General features: G+C 39.2%; 1 protein-coding gene across 1 annotated transcript in view; it reads right to left on the bottom strand.

The window, feature by feature from the left end:
* The window catches only part of LOC111236889 (inactive phospholipase C-like protein 2), a 35,025-nt gene extending 24,598 nt beyond the window's left edge, over positions 1–10,427 (bottom strand). Inside the window, exon 1 of the mRNA XM_022765788.1 lies at positions 9,944–10,427. Coding sequence (XP_022621509.1) covers positions 9,944–10,195 — 252 coding nt within the window. The 5' untranslated portion in view covers positions 10,196–10,427. The remainder of the gene's footprint in view (positions 1–9,943) is intronic.
* Between the last annotated feature and the right edge of the window lie 5,194 nt (positions 10,428–15,621).

Genomic DNA, 15,621 nt, shown 5'->3' with positions numbered 1-15,621 from the left:
TTTTCACAAAAAGCCCATAGGCTCTGGATGAGTGGTAGTTACTACTAAGATCCTGATGAAAGATCACCCTGTGAACACCATCACTGATCTCTCGCCTGCAGATATTAGCTATATGAAAAAAATAATAGACTTCCTCTTCTATCACTGTACCAAGTAGGATAACCAGATCCCAAAAAACCAAATGTGGGCCAAAGAGTACGTTCGTGTGAGACAATGTCGGACAGCTCTAAAATTCCGATTTATAATGTCTATCTAACACAATAAACATACACAATCAACTAGCAGGTCACAGGTTAGGCCTTTAGAAGGTGCAGGACTTCACAAATACATTTTATTTGAATTCAACTTTCCTAACGCCTTTTCTGGGTAAGTAGAGTCAGCATAAAAGGAAGCTCAAGTTTCACAGTTCTTATGGTCTTATGCAATAGTCTGCTTGCACTCATGTATTCCTTTTCTCTTTTCTCCCAAAGAAGTCTCCATAGAGGCAGGTGCAAGCACATCTATAACTATGGGCACTGCTTCTGCACAACCACATGACATTTTCACTAGCTTACCACCACAGTCTGCTGGCCTGTGTGATTAGGAGTGCTGCACAGCATGGTCAACGCTAGTAATTTCAACTGCTGTTACCTTATCTGCCTGGCAGTCACCTATGGGTTTCAGTAGCAATGCATCCATAGAGACTCACATGTACTGTGGTACATGTTGCTTCACGTTGTATTCTGCCCTGTGTGAAATTGAAAAATAACTCAATAAAAAAAAAATACTGACAATTGACTTCCACTAGCTTCACCCAGTTATAAGAAGCTTCCCACTCTTTGTTGTGACTCGCATTTTTCCCCGTTGGGCGTAGTGTAGACAGCAAAGACAGTGACAGTTTAACCTGTACTTGACCCATGTGTGTGCAGTTTGACATCACACACAGCCTCATGATGACAGCCTTCCCAGTTTTCTTCACAGCCATTGGATAAAAGCCGGATGTTAGAAAGGATTTAGACATTTTTATGGCTGCTGCGAATAAAATATTTAACAGGACCCTGAGAAAAATGTCAACCAGCAAGCCAAGCAAAATGGCATTGCCAGTTAACACTTACCAGTGGCATTTCTCATTTCACAAGGAGCACACTTCCCAATCATACGAAAGCTCTCTGCATACAATGCAAACACCATATGTAATCTTCCCCAGGACCAGTGTGGGGTTACGAACGACTGACCCCACACTGCTGAGGCAAAGCCAATGTGCTATTGGAGATGGCAACAGTGATGGTTAATTTGTTTTTAAACTAAATTCCCTGTTACCACAAAAAGAAACCTATACCTGTCCTGTATTCAGTATAATTTATCTGTTATGATGCAGTTATATGAGATGAATGACAAAATTCTCTTTTTTCTGTGAAGTCGTAAGGACATAAGACAATTACATTTTTGAAAATTAACTGTCTGAACTCATCTGCTGTCACACTGAGTGAAAGAAAGACCGACCTGATGGGAAGTTGGCGAGCATGTGATTCCAATTCAGTTTTGCAGTCAACCTTTAAGTGTTAAGCCTGGATGTCAGACCTTTCCAGTTCTCCCCCTTTGGGTTAAACCACTACAAGAAAACCTCAACCTGTGACTAATGCTTCTATAGCGTTATCAGGGTGCAACTGTTATGTGGACCCTTATTAGTGTGGGTGAGACTCAAACTTTCAAAACACAGAATCGAGGTACGAAACAGCTGTTACCTACCACCTTAGCCTTATGTTGAGCACCTGCTAATGAGAATGAGAATGCCAGCATAGCACTGAAACAAAGGTAATTTGCCTCAAACAGCTAGATTCTACATTTTACTTAAGGTGTAATATTTGCAAATTGGTGTAAGCACATTAAAGCAGCATTATCTCAAATTGAGCCATAACAAACATAGCTAGAAATGCTGATTATCCATTTATTGATGAGTACTGTAATGTAACGGTGCATACCCTGTCACATCAGACCTCAAAGCATTTATTCTGATCAGACCTCAACTGGAAAATGATCAAGCAAAACTGTCATGTCACAGTTCAGACTAACAAAAAAGAGAGAGAGAGAGAGAGAGGCATCAGCACAGCCTCAGCATCAAAAGATGAGACGGTTTGAGAGCACTGACTGGCTTCAAACGCTCTTCCTGCACTATGAGTAAAATTAACACAGTCTATTAGCTGCCAATTTCATAAGATTTCCACAGCCAACATTGTCAATATTGCAACAACAGCTTAACTGATTCATCCGAGAAGGCTGAACAGTTATGCAAGACAGAGTTAAGGCACAGGGAATAACAAATACCTGGTCAATTTAATTTCAATCCAGTCGACACAGATTATTTCCTCAAGGAATTAAACACAGTTAATATCAGAGTGTTTTAAAAACAATGTTAATATCATTTTATCATTAGCTTTGTTCAACATGTCAATCATTGATTATATGGCCCACACTGTGGAACAAAGTGCCCACAGAATAGCTGTTACATGTTAACATGTTCCTTGCAAACAGAAGTAGACTTTGGCAGGGCTTCAGTTTGCGATCACCTCAAACAGAGCTTTTCAGTTCATTGAGTCAACACCAACAAGTTTGTCGATGAGATCAAATTACAGTGAGGGAGGACTCACTGTAAACAGTGTTGGAAATAATATAAACACTAAGATTTTCTCATAGTTGACAATTATATGGATAGTCTCATTAAATATTTAAATATTTAGTGCGCAAGAAATGGCAGTTGGTAATTTAAGCACCAATAACACAAGGGAGAGTGAAGAGCTTGTCGGCAGTAGGGCAGCAACTAACAATCACTTTCCCAATGGAATAATCTGAGTTATTTTTTTCTTGATGACTTGATAAACACTTTGATCTATACAACATCAGAAAAACTGAAAAACAACCACCACAATTCCTAGAATGCAAGCTAATGTCACCACAGATCTTGTTTTGTCCGCCCAACAGTCTAAAACTAAGAGATATACAGTTTATTATAATGCTGAGACAAGGAAAAGCAGCAATTTGTTACATTTGATTTTTTTTCCATTTTTGCTTGAAAAAATGCCTCAAAAACCGACAAATTGTTGTAGCTCTAGTCCACAGCAATTACCACTGAAGTAGACAATATCAACATACTTATAGTGTGGATTATGTTAATTATGCATCAGCACTTCAGAACAGCTAAACCCTGTTAAAACCCTAAACATACATTCTAGGAGTGACAGTCAGCCTTGCATTTTCTCTCAAGAGGCTTATTAGATGTCTTTTATTGACATCTGAGTCACAGCCTTGAATCTGGGATTTTAATATGTGACAGTGGCGTTGAAACATAATTATTTATGATTTAACTCCATGTTAAATGTTTAAATACATACTCTCCTTCCTGTGCTTCATTTATGATTACAGTAAAATATTAACGCAACTCATCATAAGGGCGTAGAACCACTTCTACCATTAATGTGGCAGAACTGTAATCACTGCCGAGTCATTTGAGCTATCCTTGAAATAACTGGGTGAGGCAAGCAGCACTTGTGTAAATCAGTGACACCTGAGCTGATGAATGAATAGGCAATGATTCAAGTAAGGGACTGAGTGCTGTAAGTCGCCTTGAACACATGGCAACTGTGAGACAGCAGCAGGACCCTGTATCAAGGATCGCTGTCGAAAGATCTTAAATAAATTGCCCCATCAACTGCCATCGGCATTGGTTTGGGCAACAGGATTGCACTTAAGCGTGCAAGCTACATTGCTCAAAGATATATTCAGCAAGTCCCTCTCTGAAGTAAAAAGCACAAGTGGAGTTTGTGTTAAATAACAATCTGTTCTTGGCATATTTAGGTTATATGATGGTGGGAAAGTCATAACACTTAAGTGTTGGTTTCTAGAATGACGCAATGAATAATTAATTTGACAATGCTAGGCAATATCAACAACATTTGCATCACCACCTTCTTAATGGAAAATGTTATGCCACCCACTTTGAGAAAAGACACTGTGCAGTTGACATTTTTTTCTACTTAAAGGGAATTTATTGAACATATTCACAGTGTGAATATCACAAAGTTAGCTTTATTGCCTAAGGCTACATCAACAGTCATTTCAAGAGAAATTACTTTTCCCCAGTTCATTTCCCTTGCCTCAGTTCTCTTTTCAGTCCCACAAAATAGGACAATTAATGCCTGTACATTTACACATTCCAGTGATGTACTTACATGGGCCAATGTATTTCATATACATACATACACATACACAACATTAGCATTAACCTTGCAGAGCACAACATACTTGATATGCAGTGGAAATACTGAGAGCATCCTTTTACTTAAAGTGACTGGATATTATTTTATAACTACAACACTTTGGCTCAAGGAAAGCACTGCTAAAACACTCACATATCAATATGCACTCACTGAACACCTGTACACCTGCAGATTCATGCAATTATCCAATCAGCCAATCATGTGGCAGTAGTGCAATCCCTAAAATCCTGCAGATAGATGTCAGATGCTTCAGTAAATGTTCACATCAAACATCAGAATGGGGAAAAATGTGATCTCAGTGACCGTGATCGTGGTATGAGCGTTGGTACCAGACAGGCTAGTTTGAGTATTTCTGAAACTGCTGATTTTCACTCACAATGGTCTCAGAATGGAGCCAAAAACAAAAGCATCCAGTGAGCGACAGTTTCGCAGGCAGAAATGCCTTATTAATGAGAGAGGTCAGAGGAGAAAGGCCAGAGTAGTCAAGCTGCCAGACAGGCTATTGTAACTCAGATAACCACTCTTTTCAACTGTGGTGAGCAGAAAAACATCACACGTCTACCCTAGACTGGCTGCAGTGGGCACAGGTTCACCTAAACTAGAGAGTTGATGGCTGAAAAAAACGCAGTCTGATCTGATGAATCTGGATTTCTGCTGAGGCAGCAGATGGTAGGGTCAGAATCTGGCATCAACAGCATGAATTCATGGACCCAACCTGCCTTGTGTTGTTAACAAGTGGGGTGGGGAATGTTTTCTTGGCACATTTTGAGCCCCTTAATACCAATCAATCATGGTTTATATGTCACAAACTATCTGAGTATTGTTGCTGACCATCTGCCTTCAATAGATAATACACCACGTCACAAATCAGAGGTCAACCCCCCCAGTCACCACATCTGAATCCAATATAACACCTTTGAGATGTGGTAGAACAGGAGATTAGAAACATGAATGTGAAGCTGACAAATCTGCAGAAATGATGTGATGCAGTCATGTCAACATGGAGCAGAATCTCAAAGGAATCCTTCCAAAATCTTGTGGAATCCAGTATTAGTATGGTGTTCGTAAGAAAGTGCTCAGTGAGTGTAAATACCACGTAGTCAAAGGGAATCTACAACCTAACAATGACTTTCAACTCTGCCAAGACTTATAACTATGGGAAACCAGTTTTAAAATCATTATTGTCAAATGTAAATGTAGGTATGTACAATGTGCGTAGCAAAGATGCACTGTCATCTTGCACAGAACTGAAAGACTTTTTGGGTGAACCGCAACAGCGGGGCACACCCTGAAAACACAAATGTCTCTCACTGATTGACTGACTGAGTGATAAAATTACACCATTGGTAGTCCAGCCGAGTGTTGGAGTTTCCCCATTGCTCTTTCAAGATGAATTGGCACAAACAGTTTCTATTATGTCACCAGGAAGCATTCACAGACAGCGTTGCCAACACTCTCATCATCGCTAGTACAACATTTCACCTTTAAGCATGTTTAAGAGATGAATTCAAAGGGGAATCTATTTAACTCAGACTTGTTTAGACTCACGGCAGTGTGCTGGTCCAACATAATTATTGCCATATTGTTTTCCCTTTTAACAGGGTTATATCACAAGCTAAGATTGTTTTCTTCTCCTACCAGAGCTGCGAAATAAGTGTTATTTACAAAGCAATGGAAATATCCTCTTCACCTACCTTCGAGATGATCTGAGATGAGAAGTGAGGTGGGAAGAAAAGTGTAGCCATGGGTCATTATTTCTCCTGCCACTGGCCACCCACACACAACATGGTTATAATTTCCTGGTGAAGGCCTGGTTTAAAATGGACTAGTAAACACCTAAGCCATCACTTAAGCTATGCATAAATGCTTTAGTATCACATAGTCACTATGTAACCTAAACATACAACACTATATCTTTAATACAGCACTTACACATTTGATGAATTGAGAACATGAAAAGTTATAATTCAAACTACAAAGCACTCAAAAGTGTAGATACCTCTGGTAAAGCTGCACAAATCTCTAAATGTGGTGCGTTAATATCAGAACAAAGGTGATGTCCACTTATGGAGTAGCTGTGCAGCAGTTCATGAGAAAATTAAAAAAAAAAAAAAAAAACATACCACACACTCATCATTTAATTTTCAAGCCTATAAACTATTCTACAAACTAAAAAAAACTTCCTTAGAGAAAAGAAAAGTTATCTTTTAGTGTTACTCCACCCAAAACCTCTCAAACTATGAAACCCCATGTAGATGGCTGTCAAACGGTGGTAGATTCATCTTTCCAGGAAGATGTGGTCATATGTTGTGGGCAACTTCAAATAATGTCAGTTAAAATGAATTCCAAGGAATAGCAACATCCATAAATAATTCTCCAACCACTCTTTCTGCATAATACTCGTTTCCATTTTTACAGTAATTCATATGCCCAGCATTGTCCCAGAAAAGTCTGTTTCATTTGGGGGCGACATGGAGGCAGTGTATTTGGACAAAAACAATAGCTTCAAATATACTGAGCATACAAATTAAAAGCTAGGGAGTTTAGAGAAGCTTCTGTGGACATATTTGTGCTTGAAAATGTGCCATCATTGAAAAGATAAGTGGGACGGTAAGTGCAGATTTTGGGTGGAGTATCAATTTAAGTTCAGCATTCAGAAACCACTGAATTAAAAGTGCCGCAAACATGTTATTTTGTCAGCCAACAACTGTAGGTTTCAGGTTTTTAGACTTTGCACGTGCAATTTTGGAAGAAAGGTCTCAAGCTTGAACCCTCTCACCACAAACATGCATTAACACCCACACCACCAAATATGTTCTACAAAAGTCAGCCTGTTGTTAAGCACGGGGTATTACAGCTGTTACTATGAGAATGCGGTCGGTGTTGTTCCGACCACATCCTCCCATCACTCGAGAAACTGTTTAACAAGAACTGAGGGCTTGGACTGGCAGTGTGAAACAGGCTGCCTTGTTAACACTGGTCCAACCCTTTACAACCAAAGTCTCAGAACAATATTTGATCAGTCATAGCTGTCAGAAGCAAAAACAACTGCCTTCAACAAAAATATTGGCATGCAGACAAGAGCGCGGCTTGCTGAATATTTGATTTGCATGATAGCCTTTAGATGGGAAGCTTCACACAAGCAGAAAATGAGTGATGACATCATATTTTCACTTTCTCTATCTAAATCCACTTATGCTTATAATTTTCACATCACTTTTTGAAAAGTATCAGTGAAATCCAAATCACTTTCAAGTCACTCAATTCAGAATAGAAATTCTTACTTAATGGTTTATTGGTGCACTAGTAGTATTCATTTATGACACACAAAAAAGTTTCAAGCTATGAAATATGAAGGATATTTTTTTTGTCTTGACTATGAACTTCACGTCCTGCATCACCCCGCACCTTGGTAAGAGTCCATGTTCTCTTAATATTAACTTAACGTGCCATTCATTTTGGCTCCAACTTATCAGAATCATCTTATCATCATCTCTGCTGTGTGACTCACTGGATGTGTATCCATCTGTGTGCTGTGTTGCTAAGCAAACGCCACAAAAATCATTTCATAAGTGACCCTTTATGTATTTCATATGCGCCGTCATGAAGGCTTTTATTATGTTGTCTGATGTGTCTGATATGGTAGTTATTGAACTTAGGTCACTGAGCATGATTTCTTGTATGCATGGATGCCCTGGCACTGGACCACCACATGTAAACCTCTGGAACGGTTGACTAAACTGGACAGGAACAGCAATGTGAGGGTTTTCAAATTAACATGTTACATAAAGAGGCCTTCCTCTGGCATCTCTGCAACAACAAGTTTTGAGTTGAATCCAAAATGCCTTCAAAAAAATCTACTGATGATCAAGTAATATGCATGTTTCAACAGAGCCTGTAGCTCACAGGAATGAACATCACACACCGAAAAACAAATAAATAAATAAAATAACACTCAAAAGGCCTGAGAACTGAGACAGGTCCTTGTGTAGTTAGAAATTACTTGGAACTTAACAAGGCAGACGTGTCAATATCACCCCCCATCAATCTCCAGGCAGAGGGCACATCAAAGATCAACATCCACAATGTGCCAAAAATGTGTTGCCTGCAAAACCTCAGTGAAAAGGTGAGCTGCTGAACCCAGTCCACTGCAGGAGACTGTACCCACCGCAGGGAAACCTCACTGAGGTATCAAATCATATACCTAATTATGGTATTGATTTTTGCACATGATAATAAACGATTAAGCCACCAAATTCACTCAAATGCATGAGACACTGTCATTTGAAAATTGCTTCTCAACAACTCCTTACACTAGCTCATGCATTTTAAATCTAGCTGGCTCTAGAGGGAATTAAATCCCTGACTTTGCTGATTTACTGACCTCTAAAAGCCAAACGTACACATCAACACAAGAGGAATACATTTATGACATCTCTTTCAAGAACCATTTGGGGTCCATGTTATGATAAATGTTCTGTAGGCATAGAGTACAGTTAACATTAACAATAATGAGAGTCTTATGACTGACATTATTATGACAACTACGCCCATGCTGAGGAGACAAGTAAACTAAAGTGCACAGCTTAAGGCTGAAAATCACTTAAGGCTGAAACTTACAATCACTATATATATGTATATATATATATATATATACATAAAATTCTGAGACCAAAGAGTTTAGAGATATTAATCAGTTAAAGTATGTTTGTTTTTTTTGCATATATACTTCTGAAATACATACAGCATCCAAAGATCAGCACCTGGAACAGGGCAACACAACATGAGTGTTTAGTTCAGGATTTCCTCTGACCACCTTTCTTTTGAAGGAATATGAGATATTGCATTGTGTTACTCACTACTACATTCATATTCAGCTGATAGTGTACAACACCTAAACAATGTTGAGGCAAACTCTCATTAATCTGTGCATATATGAGGTCAACATACAAAAACATTCAGTGGCACCTGCATGATATTTAATTACCAGTAACCACTTTCATTCTACAGTATCTGCTGCTGTACTGAACTGACTCAACTGTATATACTGCTATTCACTGTATGGACACTGTCTCATTCTCACTCAAGTGCAATACATTATATTATGCCATTTACTGTATTTGCTGCTCTCTACAAAGGCATCCCATTTACCTCCGTCCACCTTCATCCATGTGCAATCTTCATTTTACAATTTTGATCTCTGATATTACACTACAAACTTGTTTTAGTGTACAAATTAGTATAATGAGCATAGTGTACTGTCATGTTACTGCTTTATTCCTGTATTGTCTGCTCTTGTAACGCTTAATTTTTTCCCTTCTGGAAACAAAGATCATCTCATTTTATCCAGCCTCTACAGGCATACACATTAGCCAGATTATTGAGATTCAAGAATAAGGCGAAGCTCTGCTGTTCAAATTCTATGAATAATATTGAGACCAAGTACAGGATGTGCTACTGGAGATCCATTTACTGGCCTATATTGTGATTACCACCTATTTCATTGAAAATATGAAGCACACTCATAGGCAAGGTTACTGAAAAGCTGGCAAATGATGCACTCAAAAGGGGCTATTAAAACGAGAGCAGGGCTTTGCATTGTAACTTCCAACACTATGTTCATTGTAGGTGTGCAGGCTAGCTCACACGAATGAATGGCATAACACGGAGACTTTAACTTCAAGGCTTACCTTGATAATGCTGCTCCTGCGTGGTATTTCATTTTTGCCATCCACTCCGACAGAGGTGTTGGCGGTTTCCACCCCGGCTTGGCTGCCAGGTGCGACGACGGATCCTGAGCCGACCATATTTTCTGATATCCCACAGTCTCCATTCAAGACCGACACTTCGCAATGCGTCTTGCCAGCTGCCTCGTCGCTGGGCACGGCCGTATCCTCAAGATTCAATGGAGGAAGGCTTCCGTCCTTCCCAAACTCCGCCATAGGCACTTGGAGCACACACACACTCACACACACTCACACACTCTCTCTCTTTCACACACACACACAAGCTGGCAAAGCTGCTGGGTAGCAAAGCCTTATGTGTCAGCTTTACTCCAATTTCCTGACTGGCCTATTGCCTCGTTGTAACATTTGCCCGAAATTCTGCCATATCATCTCTCGGTGCACATATCTGTCAGGTTACTACAGACAGAGGGGCTTGCTCCGTGCATTGTGCTCTGTGAATAGAAACCACAGCGATTAGCATAATTAGGCAACATGACATTACGTTACAACAGCAGTAACGTTTAACCGAAACGGCTATTTAGCGTCATACAGCCACGAGAACAAGGTATGAAGCTTAAGTGGTCAGTACTAAAATTTGGTTTGCACCGAAAGCGGATGTTAACTTACAATCAGTGAATACTGTCATTGTAAATGCAGCGTGATAAGAGGCACACAACCAACATGCTTCCCTATATGTACAGATTTTTTTCTCTCTCCACATTTTCATTAAGTTTTTAAGCACATTTCCACCGTTTTCATCCCACAGACCTCTCCACTGTGTTCCATGTTTACAGTAGTAGTAACCCACCCTCCTCGGCTAAGCAGGGATCAGTAATGTTAAGTTAAATAAATTTTAAAAAAGCATGTTAAGTTCTGACTTCTCGATTAGCTCAATGTACCGCTCGGTAGCTTTATGTACTTGCCTTCTGAGCTGTTGTTTCTCTCCATGTGAAGGATGGTTTTCCTTTTAAGTTGCTGCTGCAGCTGAAGGGAGACAGACAACCGTTTGGTGTCTAAGCTGCTGAGCTGAGCTGAGCTGAGCTGAGCTGAGCTAGTTAGCTAGCTAGCTAACCCCACTCGCTAGCTAGCTGGGTGAAGTTAGTTTTCACAACCAACTCAAAGTCCAGTCAAAACAACCGCTGTCGTTAAGCTGGTTAGCTAAAAAAAAAAAAACGGAGGAATTACCCTCAACCAGCCAGTCAGCCTCGACAGTCACCAGTAACCCTGTTCTAAGTTTTAAATAATAACTTAATAAACTTAAACCTTGATTTGCCGTTAGGTGTCTGCCTCGTAAGTTCTTCTTGAGACAGTCACATAGTGAAGTCGTCTCCCAGCGACTGACTTGTTTCTGTGTCGTGAAAGCGCGACAAGCAAAACAGGCTGTAGTGTCAATCAAACCTCAATTTTTTTTCACCGACTCCGGGAAACGCCTCCTTTTATGTTTCTACAGAACAAATAGACCTGCATGATACACACTGTATTTTAATTTTATAGGGACAAGTAGCCTATAGGCTAAAGCATGTGAACCACTACCACAGTATGTAACGTTTAAGTTATGTGGGAGTTTTAAAATACTCAAAAGAAAAGACCAGCACAAAAGTCAACAAGAAATACTCACAAAGCAGCACAAAAGTCAACAAGAAATACATACAAACCAGCACAAAAGTCAACAAGAAATACTCACAAAGCAGCACAAAAGTCAACAAGAAATACATACAAACCAGCACAAAAGTCAACAAGAAATACTCACAAAGCAGCACAGAAGTCAACAAGAAAGTGCAAAACAGCACAAAAGTCAACAAGGAAATACATAGTCTACAATATCATAAAAACTCAACATGAAAAAAAGTTAACAAGAAAATACATTGGTTAGAAGAGCAAAAAAACAAAACTTTTCGTGAAAATGCAAATCAGTACAAAAGCCAACAGAAAATATGTTAAAAACACAACACAAAGTACAAAATTTAATAAGATAATACATGTAAAACAGCACAAAACACAAATGTCAACAAGGAAATACAAACAAAACACAAAAGCCATCACAAAATACATACAAACGACACAAAAGTCAACAACAAAATACAGACCAAACAGCAAAATCACAAACCCAGCATGTAGATAAATACACAAACACAAAATTCAACATAAGACTACATACAAAACAACAGAAAACAAAAAAAAAATTGCATGCCAAACAGCGAAAACACAAACTATTCATTTTTTAAACATTTTTCTTTATTTTTAAATATCACTGACCATGTGAAAAGTAAAAGAAGAAATATTGAAAGAGGCCAGCTACTAAAGAGGCCTATCAGTTTCACATGTAGTAAGTCCAAGAAACCTACAGTATCCTTGAAGATAAAAAGGCTGATCACAGAAAAGAAGACATTCTTCAGGCACTCTTTGTCAGAACAGGGAGAAAAGTTACAGAAAAAGCCCAATAACCTTTGCAGGGTTTTCACCAGGGTAGTAATAGTAGCCAGTTAAATAAAGGCTTTGAATATAACTTTTCTCCTTGCTCTGAGTGCTAAGTTTATATACTCTTATATTCTTCTTCTTCTTCTGCATTATTAATATTTGCTGCTGCTGATGTCAACTGTATTCAGAAGCTGCATATGACATCCCTCAAGGACAGCAGTTATCTCCCAGAAAGACAATTGTTTTTCTGTTTAGAGTCACATTGTGTGTCAGCGCTTCCTCTTTATGTGGACAGTGCATGGAGACGATGGACTAATCTCAGTGGTGAAGTAATAGTCGTAACAGCCTGTTGTGCCGTTTCATCAGGTTTCTTGTGAAAGTAAACCCTCTTATGTGAAGTCATAACAAATCATCCGCTCTTCTGAGATAGTCAAGATCTTTGAAATATTGGTCACACATGGTACAACGCATGTCTTACATGTAGTTCATAAAGCCAAAAACTATAGCCTCCTGCATAAGAGACACAGGGAGTGAGTGATGAAGTACATTATTCTACATGATTTGATGCATTTTATTCATAGGCTGATGGTTCAGATGAAGGCAGAGAAACTAAATGTTGTGGGATACAGTCAGGTGTGGTGAGTTGTACAAGAGAGCCATCTGCTGGAATACAAAGGTCATGGATTTTTGTTTATTGTGCAGTAAAGATTTGCTTATTATCTGCTGTACTGTCTTTTCCTGACAATACACTGCCTTTAATACCTAGTGTGACCTGTTAATACAAAGCAATGCCTTCTTGTGACCCCTCACTGCTCATTGCATATGTCTCCTGGTTGTGAAAATGTCAACCAAGCAGACAAAATAATTATTTTCTGTAGCAGATATCCATGTTTTTTTTAGTTTTTGTGTTTCCTCTCCTATTAATCGTATTACATTTATCTTGTGACCCACCCTGTGAGCCACTGATCTAGGGTTAGCCTGTTAAGTGATACCCATAGCATTGCTGTTTATTCAAAGATGATAGTTTAAGAGATACGTGTTACATTGCAGTCTTAACAGGAAATAATACAAGCTGGTTTTAACCAGTATGTACGATGTATCCTCAATGGAGTTAACATCCAGCATACATACTGTCGGCAATATCCGCATATCACCTGCAGCATCAAAAAACATTTGTAGTTTTCATTTTTTTCAAATTATACTAGCAACCAGCAGGAAAACTAAGCGGCCTGAACGTGTGGAAATAGACTGACTTTAAGGGGAAAGTTATGAGCTCTCAAAATATAATATTGAAGATTGGACATAGCGGGGTGGTGGTGGTGGTGGTGGTGGTGGTGGTGTCTGTGTGTGTGTGTGTGTGTGTGTGTGTGTGTGTGTGTGTGTGTGTGTGTGTGTGCGCGTGCGTGTGCGTGCGTGTGTGCGTGCGTGTGTGTGTGCGCTCAGGGCTCCAGAAAGACTTGGCTCAGCTCTGGTTGTCACAGAGGACTTGGCACCAGCCCTCTGTTGGCAACTGTTATGCAAGTCACTGCACCAAAACAGTTTCCCTCTAAATCTGTATGCTGGAGGATGATGTAACACAAAAATGGCCCATTTACCTGGAGATGCTCTCTGTGCTTTTCCTCTGAGAGAGGTTGACCAGGACTTTTTTTTGTCTGCCCCCCCCCCCGTTCCGATTGACAGTGTCATGGCTTTGTTATCTTTGCTTGAAAATGACTTAGTTTTAACATACCACTTCATTAAGACTGTACAGTCAATTGTTAATCAATTGGCTAGCGGGCTAGCTGTCAGTCCACTGTTAGCTGCTGCACTAGTCAATGATGACTACCACATCACTAGTAGCCCCAACCGCTCACCCTGGATAAGTCGCTCTTGTTCAGCTGATAGTCTGATAGTCTTGGTGTTAGTGCACAGCACTGGCATGTCATCACCTTCTAAATTAATATGAGGAGCATGTTAACAAACAATTATTGTTTTATATTTAACTTATTTAACATGGCAACATTAGCGTTCATTTGGAGTTTAAGTCCAATATTGAATTCAAGAAGATTTTTCACTCTCCCTGTAGCTCCGTTCTGGTCTCCACTAACCCCCGAGAAAAATAGGTGTCTGCTGCTAAATGCTCCACTATGTGCAGCTGTTATTATCTAACTTTATCTCCCTGCCATTTGGTGCACAGAAGCCAGTATACGCTGGGTTTATCAGAGCTTTTTCCCCTGAAAACAGCTCCCTGCTGTTGCTGGAGAAGAGGTTCAGGGGAGCGGTGACAGTGAAGCAAAAGCATTAACTAGACAAATCTGTACAGCTGAGGGAAACTGCAAAGTCAGGTGATAATTTTCTGAGGGTTTGTCAGTATGAGCAATTCTTTTCACATTACACATAGTCATTTGGCCCTTTGTTAATATAAAAATATTGATTAGTGCAGCTTTCACACTGGAAAGGTTGATAGTCACTCAAAGCAGCAATTTGTAACATTTACACACTGAAGACTAACGATTAGCATTAGGTGGTTCATAGTGTTTGAAGTTGATTTCTCTTGTTGCTTTTACGGTATAAAATAAAAATTCCATGGTCAACATTTCTTAATATCAGAGTATGATCTCCAAACACGGTAACTTTTTGTCTTCCATACTAAACCAGCAAAGACATAATGAAAAAAAAAAGACTGGAGATAAGATAATGTTTGCTGTGACTCTGACCATCAGTCACAAGGTCAGTCAGTTCACAGGGAACCTTTATGTCTCTGAGGTAATATTCCTGGCGTATGTGTAGCAAGGAGAAAGGGAAACAAGGAGAGATGAGGTATAAAGGAAGGAGAAATATACCATGGTTCATCTGGTGTTTGATTTATCTAAATGCCTTAATATATAAAGCAAAATATCCCTGGTCAACATCTCTTTATATCAGAGTATGGTCTCCGACCAAGGTAACATCTTTTATTCCATACTTCACTGCACAGATGGTGGTTATCTGGTTATCTCAATGACATAACGAACAGACAATATTGATTAATTGATTGATAAGTTTTAATGTAGAAAATAGAGATATACATGTATGGCAAAACATTTTTTCTTTCAATTATAATGTGATTATATGTGTATTTTTACTCCCTCTGTAAATGTAATTGAAATTTGTATAATGATTCCAAAACACCCCTTTAACTAAACTCAATTCTAAATTTTTCTAGACATATTAATAAAAGCTTACATGGAATTATCTTATTTCAC

This window comes from Seriola dumerili, unplaced genomic scaffold (genome assembly GCF_002260705.1).
Source record: "Seriola dumerili isolate Sdu_G_001 unplaced genomic scaffold, Sdu_1.0 BDQW01000756.1, whole genome shotgun sequence".
Lineage (NCBI taxonomy): Eukaryota > Metazoa > Chordata > Actinopteri > Carangiformes > Carangidae > Seriola > Seriola dumerili.
The sequence above is the reverse complement of the archived record's forward strand: the minus strand, read 5'-3'. Positions and strand labels throughout refer to the sequence as shown.